General features: G+C 46.7%; 1 protein-coding gene across 3 annotated transcripts in view; it reads right to left on the bottom strand.

Annotated features, from left to right (window-relative positions):
• Positions 1 to 16,178, bottom strand: part of LOC119979238 (podoplanin-like) — a 74,989-nt gene extending 58,811 nt beyond the window's left edge. Inside the window, exons 1-2 of one of the 3 annotated variants that reach the window (XM_038821167.1) lie at positions 16,034 to 16,178; positions 10,782 to 10,898 (exon numbers count right to left, since the gene is read on the bottom strand). In XM_038821167.1, the coding sequence (XP_038677095.1) occupies positions 10,782 to 10,898; positions 16,034 to 16,052 (136 nt within the window). In that variant the 5' untranslated portion in view covers positions 16,053 to 16,178. Of the gene's footprint in view, positions 1 to 10,734; positions 10,899 to 16,033 lie in introns of those variants that run through there. The other 2 variants (XM_038821169.1, XM_038821170.1) reach the window with 2 other exon arrangements.
• Between the last annotated feature and the right edge of the window lie 368 nt (positions 16,179 to 16,546).

Raw genomic sequence — 16,546 nt, 5'->3', positions numbered from 1 at the left:
ATTCTACAGTGGGCCAAGCAGACACAGAGCCGTAAGTGGGACAATAGTATCCTGCGGGTCTACCAAGACCTGAGTGTGGAGGTGGCCAGGGGAAGAGCAGGCTTCAACCAGATCAGGTCGATCCTTTTTAAGAAAAAGGTGAAGTTCGGACTGTTGTATCCGGCCCGTCTCTGGGTCACGTTCGAGGAATAGCACTTTTATTTTGAGTCGTCTGAGGACGCGCTGGACTTCGTGAAAAGGAAAGGACTGGTGGTGGACTGAGAACTTTTGGACTTTGCTGCAGTGTTCATGTTTTTCTTTCTTTTTGTTTCTCTGTTCTTTAAAAAAAGGTTTCTCGTTTTTCATGTTGTGGGAGCTGTTTGTAATGCCTTCTGTATTGATTTGGGACCACTGGCAGAGCTGAGTGAGTTAAGGTTTTCATTTGCACTGTTGGGGGATGGAGGTGTGCTTGTTTAGATTTTGGTGTTTTTCTGTCGGGCAATTGTGTGGGGATTGTTTGATGTTGGAGTATGTTTGTATGAGGGGGGAGACCAATAAGTGGGAGACTATCCAGCGCCAGGAATGTGGGCTACCAAGCTAGCTGGGCGGGCTAGCTCACGGAAGCGCAGTGGGGGGTGTGCATATGTTCAGTTTATCAAAGGGGTCGGGTTACAGAGTATTGTTACGAGGAGGGGGGAAGGTTCTGCTGACGAGGGAGGGACGTGGGCCAAGGGACAGAGAGGAGGCTGGGGGCAGAGGCTGCCTGGGGGCGGGCCGATGGAGGCGCAGAGCGTGGGCTGGAGGCGGGCCCAAAAATGGGGATGTCTGATTGGCAAAGGGGGGGGGGGGACAATGAGCCCCCCAACTAGGCTGATCACCTGGAATGTTCGAGGGTGAAATGGGCCGGTCAAAAGGGCACGTGTGTTCCCGCATCTTAGGGGACTGAAGGCTTACATGGTAATGTTGCAGGAGACGCACCTTAGAGTAACTGACCAGATTAGATTGAGGAAAGGCTGGGTCAGTCAGGTCTTTCACACGGGACTAGATTCAAAGACTAGAGGGGTCGCAATCCTGATCAACAAGCGGGTGGTGTTTGAGGCGGGTAGAATAGTCTTGGATGTGGGAGGTCCGTACATTATGGTCAGTGGGAAACTGGAGGGGGTGCAGGTGGTATTAGTCAATGTGTATGCGCCAAATTGGGATGATGTAGAGTTTATAAAGAGGATGCTGGGGAAGATACCGGACCTGGACTCGCACGGGTTGGTCATAGGAGGGGACTTCAACAGTTATTGACCCTGGCTTGGACTGGTCAAGCTCAAAAATGGACAGGGTGCCAACAATGGCAAAGGAACCAAAAGGGTTCATGGAGCAGATGGGGGGGGGGGGGGGGGGGGGAGATCCATGGAGATTTGGGCAGCCAAGGGTGAAGGAGTTCTCCTTCTACTCACACGTCACAAGTGTACTCCCGGATTGATTTCTTTATTCTGAGCAGGGCCTTACTGGCAGGGGTGGTGGGCACGGGGTACTCAGCGATCACAATCCCAGACCATGCTCTGCACTGGGTTGACCTGCAGGTTAGTAAAGACATTAACCAGCGCCCGCACTGGAGGTTAGATGTGGGACTTTTGGCTGACGAAGGAGTGTGCGAGCGGTGGAGGAAATGCATTCAGAACTACCTGCAGGTCAACGACACGGGGGAAATTTCAGCAGCGATGATCTGGGAAGCACTGAAGGCGGTGGTTAGAGGGGAGCTGATCTCGATACGGGCCCAAAGGGAGAAAGTGGACAGGGCGGAGATGGACCGACTGGTTAAGGAGATACTACAGATCGATGGGAGAAATGCGGAGACCCAGAGGCAGGGCTTTTAAGGGAACGGAGGAGGCTACAGGCGGAGTTCAGCTTGTTAACCACAGGGTGGGTGGTGGAGCAGCTGAGAAAGGCGAGGGGGCGGAGATCTATGAGTATGGAGAGAAGGCCAGCAGAATGCTTGCACAGCAGCTTAGAAAGAGGGAGGCAGCCAGGGAGGTAGAGAAAGTAAATGACGGAGATGGGAACCTGGTTGGAGATTCAGTCAGGGTGAATAAAGCGTTTATGGATTTCTACAGTAGGCTGTACAGGTCGGAACCCCCTATGGGGCCGGAGGGGATGAGGCACTTCTGGGGGGGGGGCTGAATTTCCCAAAGGTAGACAGGGAGCTGGTAGAAGGGTTGGGGGCCCCGATGGGGTCGGAAGAGATAGTGGAGGGTCTGAAGGTCATGCAGGCGGGTAAAGCCCCGGGGCCGGACAGGTACCCAGTGGAGTTTTATAAAACGTTCTCTGGGATATTGGGGCCGGTGTTGATGAGGATGTTCAATGAGGCAAGGGAAAGAGGGGTGCTGCCCCTGACGATGTCACAGGCCACGATTTCGCTGATTCTGAAGTGGGACAAGAGCCCGGAGCTGTGTGGGTCCTACAGGCCGATATCCCTGTTGAATGTGGATGCCAAACTGCTGGCCAAAACTTTGACCTCCAGGATTGGGGATTGTGTTCCGGACATTATTGGGGAGGACCAGACGGGGTTTGTTAAGGGGAGGCAGTTGGTGGCCAATGTAAGAAGGTGGTTAAATGATGCCCCCAGAAGATAGGGGGTTGGCGATAGTGATTGCAATGGATGCAGAAAAGGCTTTTGATCGGGTAGAATGGGATTATCTGTGGGAGGTACTGGTACAGTTCGATTTGGGCGGGGCTTTATTGACTGGGTCAGGTTACTGTGTCAGGCTCCTGTGGCAAGTGTACGGACGAATAGGACAACATCGGACTATTTTAGACTCCACCGGGGGACGAGAGAAGGATGCCCACTCTCCCCACTGTTGTTTGCGCTAGCTATAGAGACGTTGGTATTGCTCTGAGATCCTCAAGGGGCTGGAAGGGGCTGGTCCGGAGGGGGGGGGGGGGGGGGGGGGGATGTGGGGTGTGGTGAGCACAAAGTCTCGTTCTATGCAGACGACCTGGTTCTGTATGTATCGGACCCAATAAAGGGGATGGAAGAAATCATGAGGATTCTAGGGGAATTTGGCCGGTTTTCAGGGTATAAGCTAAATATTGGGAAAAGTGAGATGTTTGCGATCCAGGCGAGGGGACAGGAGAGGCGATTGGGGGAGGTGCCGTTTAGATTAGTAGGGGGAAGCTTTAGGTACCGAGGCATTCAAGTGGGGTGGGAATGGGACCGGCTGCTTGAATTAAATCTGGCCCGACTAGTAGACCAAATGAAGGACGATTTTTGGAGATGGGACGCACTTCCGTTGTCATTAGCTGGGAGGGTGCAGACGGTGAAGATGACGGTCCTCCCGAGATTATTGTTCATAATGTTGCACGTGTTACTTGAGTGTATTACGCGTTTATTGGAGTGTATTAACACGCCTCCGTTTAAAGGCCGTGTGCTTAACACTGCTACAGCTCTGTGTGTGTAATTTCAGCTCGGAGTCGCCAGGTGCCGTATATAGACACCTCACAAGTATCTCAAGGTCAGGTTCAAAGTAATAAAACTATACACCGATTAGTAAGTTCCAACGATCAATATTTATTATACAAATATAATAAATACGCATGCACACGCTAAAGACTAATACCTATTTCTACTATTAAACGACTAAATATTTATCTAAGTGGGAACCAGCAAGGTCAGGGGACAAGGCCTTTGTTCCTTTCTGGGCTGCACCTTCTGTTTGTTACTAGTTGATTAATGTATAGGCAAGGCTGGGTTCACGTTGCGAGCGTCGTTTTGGCACTTACTGAACGATGGCTGGTGCTCAACGGCTGGTGATGGAAGACAGGATCAACGGCTGGAGTCGGAGTCAGGATACAACAGCAGATCTGGGTCGAAGTCAAAACAGCAGTCCAAGCCGGAGCACAAAACAGACAGAACCATGTGCGGGGTCTATCTTTATAGGGCCCCCAATGTCCGTGCCTTTTCGGGGCGGGCCTTTACCTGCCATGTATCGATTGGATCATTTCCCAATCGATGTCTTACAAATCCCCCAATCTGAGGGTCTCTTCTCGATGGGTGGGGCGGTCTCTAGGGTCTTTTGTGATGGATACTTCTGGTGCCGTTTCGTCTGGGCGTCCACTCAAAGTATCCATTCAAAACCAAATGTTGCTATTGTGTGTGCCCAGATCTGGATTGCCTCATTACTATGCAAAGCGTTTTGCTATTTACACCTTTGGTTGAGATCTTCCACCTGGCCATAAACTAGTTTTGCTACGTGCAGAATGCAAATTAGCCTTTGCAGACTGTTTGTCCTGGCTAAACTGTTTTCTCCATTTTGTTAGCCCAGTGTCCATCTTAGGTGGCTACAATGTTTCAATGTCCCCCCATCTTTATTCCGTGGTTCTTTTTTAAACGGGTCAACAAAGTGATCTCTGGCTTTGATGGCCGGGGAAGACCCCGTGAGTAAGGAAGGTAATGCTTAAGCGGAGTCGGGGAGAGGGCATTCTGGCGCTGCCAAATTTTAGTAACTATTACTGGGCTGCGAATATAGCCATGATCAGGAATTGGGTGGTGGTGGGGAGGGGGGAGGGGGGGAGCGCATGGGAGCATATGGAGGTGGCTTCATGCAAGGGGACCACTTTGGGGGCATTGGTAACTGCACCTCTGCCGTTCCCGTTGGCACGGTACTCCACCAGCCCCATGGTGGTGGCAGCCCTGAGAGGCTGGGGGGGGGTCAATGGAGGCGGCATGTGGAAGCAGATGGAGCATCGGTCTGGTCCCCAATCTGTACTAATCACCGGTTTGCCCCGGGAAGTATGGATGAGGGGTTCCGAATACGGCGGAAAGCAGGGATTGAGAGGATGGGAGATATGTTTATAGAGGGGAGCTTTCCGAGTATGAGGGCGCTGGAGGAGTTTGGGTTGGCGAGGGGAAACAAATTCAGGCATCTGCAGGTGCGGGACTTCCTTCGTAAACAGGTGTCAACCTTCCCGCTCCTACCGCTAAGGGAGATTCAAGACAGGGTAGTTTCCAGAGGGTGGGTAGGAGAAAGGAGCGTCTCGGACATTTACAAGGAACTTATGGGGTCAGAGGAGACACAGACTGAGGAGCTAAAGCGCAAGTGGGAGGAGGAGCTGGGAGGAGAGATAGAGGATGGTCTATGGGCGGACGCGTTGAGTAGAGTCAACATGTCCGCAACATGTGCCAAGCTCAGCCTGATATAATTCAAGGTCGTTCATCGGGCTCACATGACAGTGGCCCGGATGAGCAGATTCTTTGGGGTGGAAGGGCTTTGTTACGAAAATTTACGTTGGATAAATGCATAGAACTCGAGAGCGAGGGTAACAATAATACAATTAAAGGTAGTTCACAAAACACATTTGATGAGGTTGAGAATGAGTCACATGTTTGAAGGGGTTGAGGACATTCGTGACAGATGTGGGAGGCGGCCGGCCAATCATGTACACATGTTTTGGTCATGCCTGAAACTTAGAAAATTCTGGAACACCGTCTTTAGCACCATGTCGGCAGTGTTACAGTTGGACCTGGAACCTAGTCCCCTGGGAGCCATATTCCGAGTGTCGGACTTGCTAGAGCTCTAGACAGGTGAAAAGTTACTAAAAATATTTATAAAAGCAAAGCATATCCGTTCTCCACCATGTACTGATCTAGTTTCCCCTTAAATGCATCTATATTATTCACTTCAACTACTCTCTGTGCCAGTGAATCCCACATTCTAACCGCTCCTCAGATAAAGAGGTATCTCCTGAATTCCTTACTGGATTTAGTCCTGGCCTTATCTTGCTGGCCCCATGTTCTGAGCTCATCTATAAACTGTTAAAGGGCCACATTCATAAGGAAAATGCCTTGGAGTTGGCTGGACTCCGGGGGCCACGATTCATTACAAATACAATACGGAAGTGATAGCTGCAGATTGGGGAATACAGTGCTTGTCCCAGATTCCCCAAGGACTACTGAGTGGAGTCAGGACATCAGGAAGAGACGGGAAATGAGGAAACAGACAACAACATGTCACAGGATCCCTCAACATCACCGCAGCAAGCATTCCACGGGCCGGTATAGTGCCGGTGTACAATGTAAGACACTCTGCATAATGATTATCAACCATTCTTCAGGTCAGACATCAAAAGGGGTGGTTGTAGGTAAAGCTCCCTCTGCCCTGTCCCAAAGAAAATGAAACTCCAGTCATAATTCACCATCAGAAAATAAGTGACACAAAAGTAAATCTGGAATTAATAAGCAGGCCACTGTCTCTCTACAAGGAGTAATTTACTGCAGAATCAAACGGTTGCGTTACTCTGGCAGGTTTTGATGGGGTCCCCATTTCATGCTTATTATCCGCCCCAGCACCCACAGCCTCAGCCAACTTCCATCTCATCCTGCTTGGAAGCCCTTTATTTTCACTCAGGGGCTACTAATCATTGCGTGGATGGCCATGGGCATATTTTGAGAAATAAAGAAATTAAAGGAAGGACAGTTTTTAATTCCTGCTACGATGACAGTAATCACAAACAGCAGATTTCAAACCACCTTACAATCTAAATCCTCAACCTTAAACTACCGAACCCCTGCAGAGAACCTGCATGCAAACGGTTAAAAACCATGGACCACCCCGACCCTTATTTCCAAGTTACACTGCTTTGGTGCCCGTTGCCATTTTGGCTCCTGTGTTCCAGGAAGCGTGTGCGAAGGGGAAAAGGAGTCATCCTGAAGAAGAGTCACCTTCGACTCAAAACGGTTTCTCTCTCCACAGATGCTGCCAGACTTGCTGAGCATTTGCAGCCCTCGTCGTTTGTGTTATTCTCTGTAAGGCTGTCTCACCACACTGGTCCCCCACCCCCACCTCCATCCCCACCACGAGTATTAGACCCACCCAGGAATTTTGCATGTTCGTCGATGAGGTGGGGGAAGGGATACGTGGGTCATGACACAACTCTGCAGCCCCATCAGGCCAGAATAACACAAGTCTAATCAAAGCCAGGGGACCACCAGGCTCAATATTGATCATTCATGCCGCTGGGATGCTGAAGCAGACGGTCAGCTGCCTGGACAGGCTCTCACTAAGATGTCCCCATGAAAACTCTCGGCATGTTCTTCCACAGCCTTGGTTAATGGGAGGCCTGTATCTGGAGGGGACGCAACAGCAGCGACCTGCATTGGAGGAGGAAGGCAGAGAACTGCTTGCAATTGGCAGTCCTCCTCAACGCTTTGAAAGCATCACAATGTGACGAATGAACTAATTGCATCTCAATCCCCAGCCTTGCGACGTTACACAGAAACCCTCTGTATTACCAGAGGGTTAATATCCATCCTTCACCTTTGAGTCTGCAATAATTCAAATCATTCTGAACATTTCTGTATCACTCACTGAGTCCAGACTTGGGAGTTACGAAACTGCACTGTGCCAGCTGGGGATTAAAGAGGATTAATGTAATGATATAACAAATGTCTGCCATTCCTTTCACACACAAGTGATCAACCCATAGTCTTTATCTTCAAAGAGGTTTCCTCATTAGTTCACTTGTATCAGTTGCTCCCTAATTGGCCTCAGCACATCTGGTGCAAGGCAGCTGTTGTTCATGTGGAGGAGCCTCACATGTGTAGGGTTTCTCCAGCATGGAAGGGAAACCCAACACTGTATATATTTAAAAATGTTATCCCATATTGCTATTTCTTATTTTTAAGCTTCACTTATCTGCTGAACAAAGACGATTAAGATGATGTGCCCTCTGTCTGGGAGTTACCCCCAGCAGTCTCTGGCACAAACCAATTCTCACTCAGTTTTGGGAACACATTGTTATGCCCAAGGGGCTACTAATGACAACCTGGGTCAGATCAGACCAATTCCAAGGGAGCTACAGGAAGGTTATTTGCATTCGACAAGCAAATCATGCTGCCAGAGTCAGTGGGTCTACTGAGACAATGGCTTCCCTAAAGCCAAGCCCACATCAGGAGCGACATGCTAGCACAGTGGTTAGCAAGAACAAAGAAAATTATAGCACAGGAACAGGCCCTTTGGCCCTCCAGCCTGTGGCAATCCAGATCCTATATCTAAATCTGTTGCCTATTTTCCAAGGATCTACTTCCCTCTGTTCATACCTCTCATAATTTTGTAGACCTCAATCGGTCCCCCCTCAACCTCCGTCTTTCCAACGAAAACAATCCTGATCTACTCAACCTTTCATCATAGCTAGCACCCTCCATACCAGGCAACATCCTGGTGAACCACCTCTGCACCCTCCCTAAAGCATCCACATCCTTCTGGTAATGTGGCGACCAGAACTGCATGCAGTATTATTCCAAATATGGCCTAACCAAAGTCCTATACAACTGTAACATGACCTGCCGACTCTTGTACTCAATACCCCGTCCGTTGAAGGCAAGCATGCTGTATGCCTTCTTGACCACTCTATCGACCTGCGTTGCCACCTTCAGGGTACAATGGACCTGAACTCCCAGATCTCTCAGCACATCAATTTTCCCCAGGACTCTTCCATTGACCGTATAGTCCGCTCTTGAATTAGATCTTCCAAAATGCATCGCCTCGCATTTGCCTGGATTGAACTCCATCTGCCATTTCTCTGCCCAACTCTCCAATCTATCTATATTTTGCTGTATTCTCTGACAGTCCTCCTCGCTATCTGCAACTCCACCAATCTTAGTACCATCTGCAAACTTGCTAATCAGACCACCTGTACCTTCGTCCAGATCATTTATGTATATCACAAACAACAGTGGTCCGAGCACGGATCCCTGTGGAACACCACTGGTCACCCTTCTCCATTTTGAGACACTCCCTTCCACCCTACTCTCTGTCTCCTGTTGCCCAGCCAGTTCTTTATCCATCTAGCTAGTACACCCTGAACCCCATACGACTTCACTTTTTCCATCAAGCCATGGGATATGATTTAGGCCTTGGGTGACTGTGTGGCGCCTGCGTGGGTGGGTTTCCTCCGGGTGCTCCGGTTTCCTCCCACAGTCCACAGATGTACAGGTTAGGTGGATTGGCCATGCTAAATTGCCCTTAGTGTCCAAAGAGGTGCAGGTTAGGTGGGGTTACAGGGATAGAGCAGGGGAGTGGGGCCTAGATAGGCTGTCCCTTCAGAGGGTCTGCAGATTTGGCTGAATGGCTTCCTTCTGCACTGTAGGGATACTATGGCACCCCTTCAAACCCATAATGACTGAGACATTATCAGTCCTGAAAACAAAACCAATTCCAGACATTGGATCAAAATCCCTTTTTGAAGTCATTGTGGAGAAGGAAGGTCATGTGGCTGGTCTTTTGAACAGTTTAATGTTACATTTCTGAGCGGCACAACCAGTTTGCTGTTTTACCATCCAACCGGTAAGCTACAAAGATGCCGACTTTGTGCGGGGAGGACAACCGACCCATCTAATCTGACTCTGCCGGAAGATTTCTTACCATCGCCTACACCACTAACTCAGTCTTGGTGTGCCAACTTCATCGTGCAACATTAACCCCACCTGAAAAGTGAATCTTACAACACCGGGCTCCAGCCGGCCGAACCCCAAACACCTACGGGAAAGAATTCCAAATTGGACTTTGACTTTCAGAGTCTCGAACTCACAGGAACCGATATTCAGTTTTTCTATGTAGTGTAAACTTCCTTTTCTCCATCCCCCTTTAGAATCACGACAGTGCAGAAGGAGATCATTCAGCCCTCCTGCAGCAACCCTCTGAAAGAACATCCTACGTGGAACACTACCCCACCCTATCCCCATAACCCCACCTAATCTTCACATCCATGGACACTAAAGGGAGATTTGTCATGGCCAATCCACCTAACCTGCACATCTTGGGACTGTGGTAGGAAACCGGAGCATCCGGAGGAAACCCACACACACACACACGGGGAGAGCGTGCAAACTCCACCCAGACAGTCACCCCAGGCCGGAATTGAACCCGGTGCCCTGGTGCTGTGAGGCAACAGTGCCAACCACTGTGCCACCGTTCCGCTCTTCACTGTGCAAATGTGAAGTGGGCACTCCTTCTGCAGATTTGATTCTGTTGAAATAAATTAACCTTCTGAGTTAATCTCAACTCGGGTTTGCTGTGGATAATTAGTAATATTGGATCACACAAATGTACACCACTGTTTATTCAAAAAAACAAACTAATTTAAAACACCCCTGTTTTCAGACAGGTGGTAAGAGGGAAACAGTGCTGTTTGAACTGATCCCCTCCTGTCCATAACACGTGACTTTGAGATGCTCGATGAGGGTTTAGTTGGAACCCTGCATTTCGATTGGCGCCAAAGTGGGTATTCACTGAGGCTGATGTCAAGAGGAGAGTGGCGCCCATTATGTACGTTCTGTTTGGATCAGTGCCCATCTCTTTGTAGCCTTTGCTCTAATGTGCTGACACTGTCACTGACCTTTTCTATCATGTGCCTTGTAGAATTGATGTAAAGCTGGGCAATTTCCTTGATGCCTGCAGAAGTCCACACCTTCTACATGTCTTGCTATGGATGTTGTGGCGTGCGAGTCATCAATTAGGGTTGTGCTCAAGACCTGTGAGCGTCATTTTTTAAAAATTCAGTGTACCCAATTCATTTTTTCCAATTAAGGGGCAATTTAGCGTGACCAATCCACTTACCACAATCTTTGGGTTGTGGGGGTGATACCCACGCAAACACGGGGAGAATGTGCAAACTCCACACGGACAGTGACCCAGAGCCGGGATCGAACCTGGGACCTCGACGCCGTGAGGCAGCAGGGCTAACCCACTGTGCCACCGTGCTGCCTACCTGTGAGCGTCATTGACCTGCGAGGGTCACTTCAGAATTACATTCACCCTTGAGTAGCTCTTTGTTGCCTTTCGTTTTGGGCTTGTCCTGCAGATATTTCCGAAATACTTCCATCTGAGTGGATGTGATCACCGACGCAGCTTTACTGTCTGCTCGTTCTGCATCTGAAAAAAAATCACAAAATGTACTCTTTTCTTGGCATTTGCTGATGAAGTGATTTATGGATTCTATAGGCTGCTGGCAAAATAATATGAACTCTAGTCGAACAATATGGAAGTTTATCCTGATTCTGACTCAATCCTCCAATCTTCCAACAGCGGAATTGTCCGTTGGCGGGTGCCCACCCATGCCCATGGATTTCCCGATGGCGTGAGGTGGCCACAATGGGAAATCCCATTGGCGGTCTGCCGGAATGGAAGATCCCGCTGCTGGTGAGGGCGTGCCGCGCAGGAAAATGTGGTTGGCAGACCGGAGAACCCCACACCATATATTTGGGGATCCTTTAACTCTTCTTCTATGAATCCTTATGTGTTCAGCCCATGTAGACCTTCATTCCCTATTGCCTGTCTGGTTCAGACACACCTGAATCAAGAAACTATAGTTCTGCACGTTGTTGAAACATTTTGAAATTGGGGAATTTTGTGGATATTCGGACAATATTCTTTTGACAAGAGTTTTGGACCCTGGCAGCCGACGTGGTGGAGCGATGAAAATTGGGCATGCACAAGTGGCCAGACTTAAAGGAGTGTGGAGATCTTGGATGGCTTTTGGGCTCGAGGTTTCAGAGACTCCTGATGTGCCGCAGCAGCTCTCTGCCACTCTCTGCTGGACATCTGAAAAACTGCACCTGTTTGCTGCCATCACCATTCTTGGTAACCAGAGAGAGTATTTTGCGGGAGATATTCAAATGAAAGGGTTACTTCTAATGTTATTTCTTTCAAATTCCTTCGACTGTCATCAATACCTTTGTTCAAGACAGTCTCAAGTCTTTATTATCATAGGGCTGAGGAGCACTGTAAAACGAGGTCTCCTGCTCTTACTCGCAATGTGAGCATATATCATTAAACTTCTTAAGGAAAACGTGTCTGTTCAGTTATGCTGGATTTGTTTTGGTGCAATTCATCCAAATTTGGCATAACCGGTGCAAAGAATTGTGGAATTTTAAGTGCAAATTATTTTTGTAGACCATGGAGGAGTCCACACCGAGTTCTTCAAAGGAAATAAAGTTTTATTACAATAACTATTGTTTACACAGCACGAAAAATCCCAGCTGGGTCTCCCCTGTCTTCGGGTACACTGAGGGAGAATTCAGAATGTCCAAATTACCTAACAGCGCGTCCTTTGGGACTTGTGGGAGGAAACCTGAGCACACCCATGCAGACATGGGGAGAACGTGCAGACTCCGCACAATGACCCAAGCGGAAACTGAACCCTGGTCCCTGGTGCTGCGCAGCAACAGTGCTAATCACTGTGCTACCGATATGACTAGCAAATGGCTCTACATAGTTTTTAAAAGTCATTGTCAACAATTTAATAGTGCAAGACTCATAATGTGATGTTAAAAAATTCTTATTTTTTGTCCTGAACACATTTTCACGTCCAATATACGAACTTCACCATTTAAGAGATGTGGCCGTCGCTGGCTAGGCCAGCACTCATTGCCTATCTGATGAGATCTACCATGCAGAATTAGTGAGGCCTTGCGCCACTAAAACTCAGTAGAAATTTGAGTTAAACTTCTTGGATGCAAACAAAAATCTTTATTGTCTCTATTTGATTACAATTAGGAGAAACTTAAATCTATTCTCAATAAAGTAGGGCTAGCAAAAGGACTTAAAGAGAAGTAATTTGTACACAAATTAACTTTCAAAATAATACAGAAATGGTTTCTTCCTTATGGCAAAACAGCTTGCGTTTACTTAAAGAGTTAGAGTGGAAAAGTGAAAATATGAAAATAGAGATACCGAATAGTTAGGTCAAAGTATAGGATGATCCTGGAATAAAGATGGCCGTACGGACCATCATGTTTAAAGGAAACCTTTTATCAGGCTTGAGCCATCTATCTACACCTCTACGTTGTCCTAATTGGTTTGGGTTAGAATCAAATACATTTGATTCGATGGTTAACTGTCAATCCCTAATGTGCAACATAAGTTCTGAATGTTTCATGTTTGAATATTTGTGTATGTTATGGAATGGGATTCTGTGCTATTATCAAGACTGGTTTCTACTGGTTTTCTGCTGACTTTGCTTTATCCACATTATGTACAATGGTGCCTTCATGTTGCTAAGGTGCCTACTTCATCCTTGATCTGATTACTGGTACAGCTCATTTCTTAATGTCAAACTGTCTTTGGATATATGTTTATTAGAACAATAGCTTTTTCATCTTGCTTAGTGAAAATGTTGTTTCTATCTCCAATGAGTTTATGCATTGTAGCCACCTGGGGTGGCCACATCCCGATTACAAAATGGACACTTGCAGAGAATGAAGGGAAAATTGGACAATGCTAAGAAAGCAAGCAGGTGCAAGGTTTGTCTGTGGATTGAAGTTTGCAGCTCCCAGACAAGACCGATACTGCCAAGTCATTAGCATATTAATGAGCTATCTCCGGTGACAAAAGAGAAACATTTAAGCAAACGATACCAAAGCAGACAGCCTGGCGCCAGTGGAGACTAAAAAAAAGCAGGCCAATGGTCACCTAGGGCCCGCCCAGCAATCAGGCAGCCACCCCTTTATTGGAGAAAATCAATACCGATAATTAGGATATGGTCCAATTTATTGGGGCCAAGTTTAAGGCCCGCCCAAAAGCGCGCGAAGCCCCTTTGGAGTATAAGAGGAATCCCCCAAGACAGAATCGTTCTTCTTGGCCTTGGCTCTCAGTGATGAGAGACCTGCCTAGCAGCTGCACCAGACAAGTAAGTCCAAAGTCAACGCACGCTATGAGATAGACGCTCCTCGCTACTATTCTATACAAGTTCGATGCCAGCAGCCTCAGAACCGGATAACGCCCATTGTTCCTCTAACTGAGTGGGCACCCGAAGCTAAGTATAGGCTTTAGTTGTAGTGATAGTGATAGTAGAGTTTGTGCATGAGTATAATTGACTGAGTGTAAATAAATGAGTATTAATTTTGAACTTACTAACTGGTGTATTGAGTCTTTGATCAGTATTCGGTTTTGAACCTTGTGGCGGTATCGGAAAGATACCTGGCGACTCTTGAGCAAACGTAATTAGAATTAAGGACGGCAACCATATTAACCGTCATAAACAGAGCCAATTAAGGAGAGAGCATAACGAGCAACAGCATGTGTTAGGCTTTGTGTGTCTCTGTTGAAGCTGTATATTTTGTCATGACCAGAGGTTATGAGTGCTGAAATCCTCAATTTAAAATGGGTATTAAAACTGGGTCTTAATATTTACACTAAATAGCCTTATTTTACCCATCAGATCTAACAGGAAATAGTCGATTACTATCACCATCCCTAACTGCCTGTGACAAGGTGTTGGTGGGCTGCCTTCTTGAATATATCAGTTAGATTTTGTGACACTTTTTTTTAAAAATCATGTTTAAAAATGCTGTATATTGTGTTGGCTTAAGTCAAATTTTGCATTAAGTGATATGCAAATAAGTTTGAGAGGCAGCTGCAGAAATAAGAAATACTTTTCAAAACTGGGACAGTTTGATCACCAATTCTGTCTAAAGTGCTTTGACACTGAACCCTCAATGGGAATGATTATACTAAACCCTCAATGTAAATACAGGTACAAAGTATTTTACACATTTTGTTGGTTCCGATTTTGCATCAGTCAATGGTATGCTTTAAAATAATTTACACTTACATTCGTCAGATCGAGTGAAATCGTGACAACTCATAGTTTATAAAGAAAGACTTGCCTTTATATAGTTCCTCATCATATCTCTCATAAACCTCTCAAGGTATTTCATAGGCATTGAACTGTACTGATCACTTTTATGTAGTAGAATTTCATAGAATTTACAGTGCAGAAGGAGGCCATTCGACCCATCGAGTCTGCACCAGCTCTTGGAAAGAGCACCCTACCCAAGGTCAACACCTTCCCCTATCCCAATAACCCAGTAACCCCACCCAACACTAAGGACAATTTAGGACACTAAGGGCAATTTATCATGGCCAATCCACCTAACCTGCACATCTTTGGACTGTGGGAGAAAACCGGAGCACCCGGAGGAAACCCACGCACACACGGGGAGGATGTGCAGACTCTGCACAGACAGTGACCCAAGCCGGAATCGAACCTGGGACCCTGGAGCTGTGAAGCCATTGTGCTATCCACAATGCTACCATGCTGCCCAAAGTAAATGTACAAACAATGAGCTAAACCTCAAAGACATGACTGATGGGTCAACAGAGGTTTCCGAAAAGAAAAGCCTTTGCAAAGGTTATTGAGAAGATTAATTGAAAGGTTAAGATTGAGTGTAGATAAGTGGTAGTATAACTTTTTCTTGAAAATTCCAATTAAGGGTCAATGCACCTACTCTGCATATCTTTCAGATATGGGGGTGAGACCCACCCAGACAATGTATAAATTCCACACAGACGGTGACCCAAGGCCAGGATCGAACCCGGGTCCTCGGCACCATGAGGCAACAGTGCTCACCACTGCGCCAGTGATACAAGTGAAAACAGTGAGGCAGATTTTTCTGACAGCAGATTATCATTGAGAAGTTAGACATCTTGCTTAAGGCAGATTCCAGAAGCCAGAACTGATCCAGACCATGAATGAAAGGTTGTACGAAAGCAGATCACACCTGAGGCAAGAGAATCTTCCTTTATGATAACATCATTCAAATCACAAAAGGACAACTCCTGCAGTTTATCAGTGCGATCTTAAAAACATGTACTTGAAAGATTCGATTTCCAAACCGTGCAGTAACCTAGGATGTTGACCGTTACTATGTAGTGCGCGTTAATCAAATTTGTTGTGATACAGAAAATTAAGCTTCCAGTGCTTATGACAGTTTTGATTCTGCTCATTGATGTGTCTGCCACCTTTTTGGAGCACTCAGGTAAAAAATGATTGCACAAATACTTAATGGAATCATACCAAGCTCTGTATTTGAACTGAACAACCAACTCATTTAAAATAAATAGGCCATGGCTTGTTGCAAAGTAATGGGGAGAGAAAGCTGTCGAAGGTGGTTAAATATTCATACAATAGCATCACCAGCAGTAATTTATACTCTTATTGCTGTAATTACTAATATCAAACATGATTGTGCTAAATGTAGTACAATTAAATTAATTAAAACACTTACCAATAACATACAGTACCATATCTTGAGCCGAACGCGCGAGCTGAATGGACCTCAATCAAACTATTTCGTTTGTGTTGATGGCTCAACTATAATTCAAGCATTTGTAATTCACAAAATGGATTAGACATTGTCGTTAAAGTCCTGATCCATTTATTGCACGATGCTAAAGCTTCTTCAGACGAGCCGTGTTTCGAGTATTTTAGATCATTGCATCCATTCCAATTTCTTACTGGGGCAGATGTTTCAGGGAGGAATCTTTTTTATTTTTTTAACCGCTGTAGCAGTCAATACAAGACGACAGTGAATCAGCTGTGGCTTGAAACCTGCCAACTCTCATTTAATTCCACCTTTCATTTTGTCCAAGGTTGGTTCCCCTGGCTAAAGAGCCGAGAACAAATGGTGACAGCCTCACTGAGATGAGGAGTCATTTCTTCTCTCAGAGGATTGTGCATGTTTAACTCTCTACCGGGAAGGAAAGGTGGGGGGGGGGGGGGGGGGGGATCTTGGATGCTC

The sequence above is a fragment of the Scyliorhinus canicula genome, chromosome 16 (assembly GCF_902713615.1).
Source record: "Scyliorhinus canicula chromosome 16, sScyCan1.1, whole genome shotgun sequence".
In the NCBI taxonomy this organism is placed as follows: Eukaryota; Metazoa; Chordata; class Chondrichthyes; order Carcharhiniformes; family Scyliorhinidae; genus Scyliorhinus; species Scyliorhinus canicula.
This window is presented reverse-complemented; position numbering and strand designations above follow the sequence as displayed.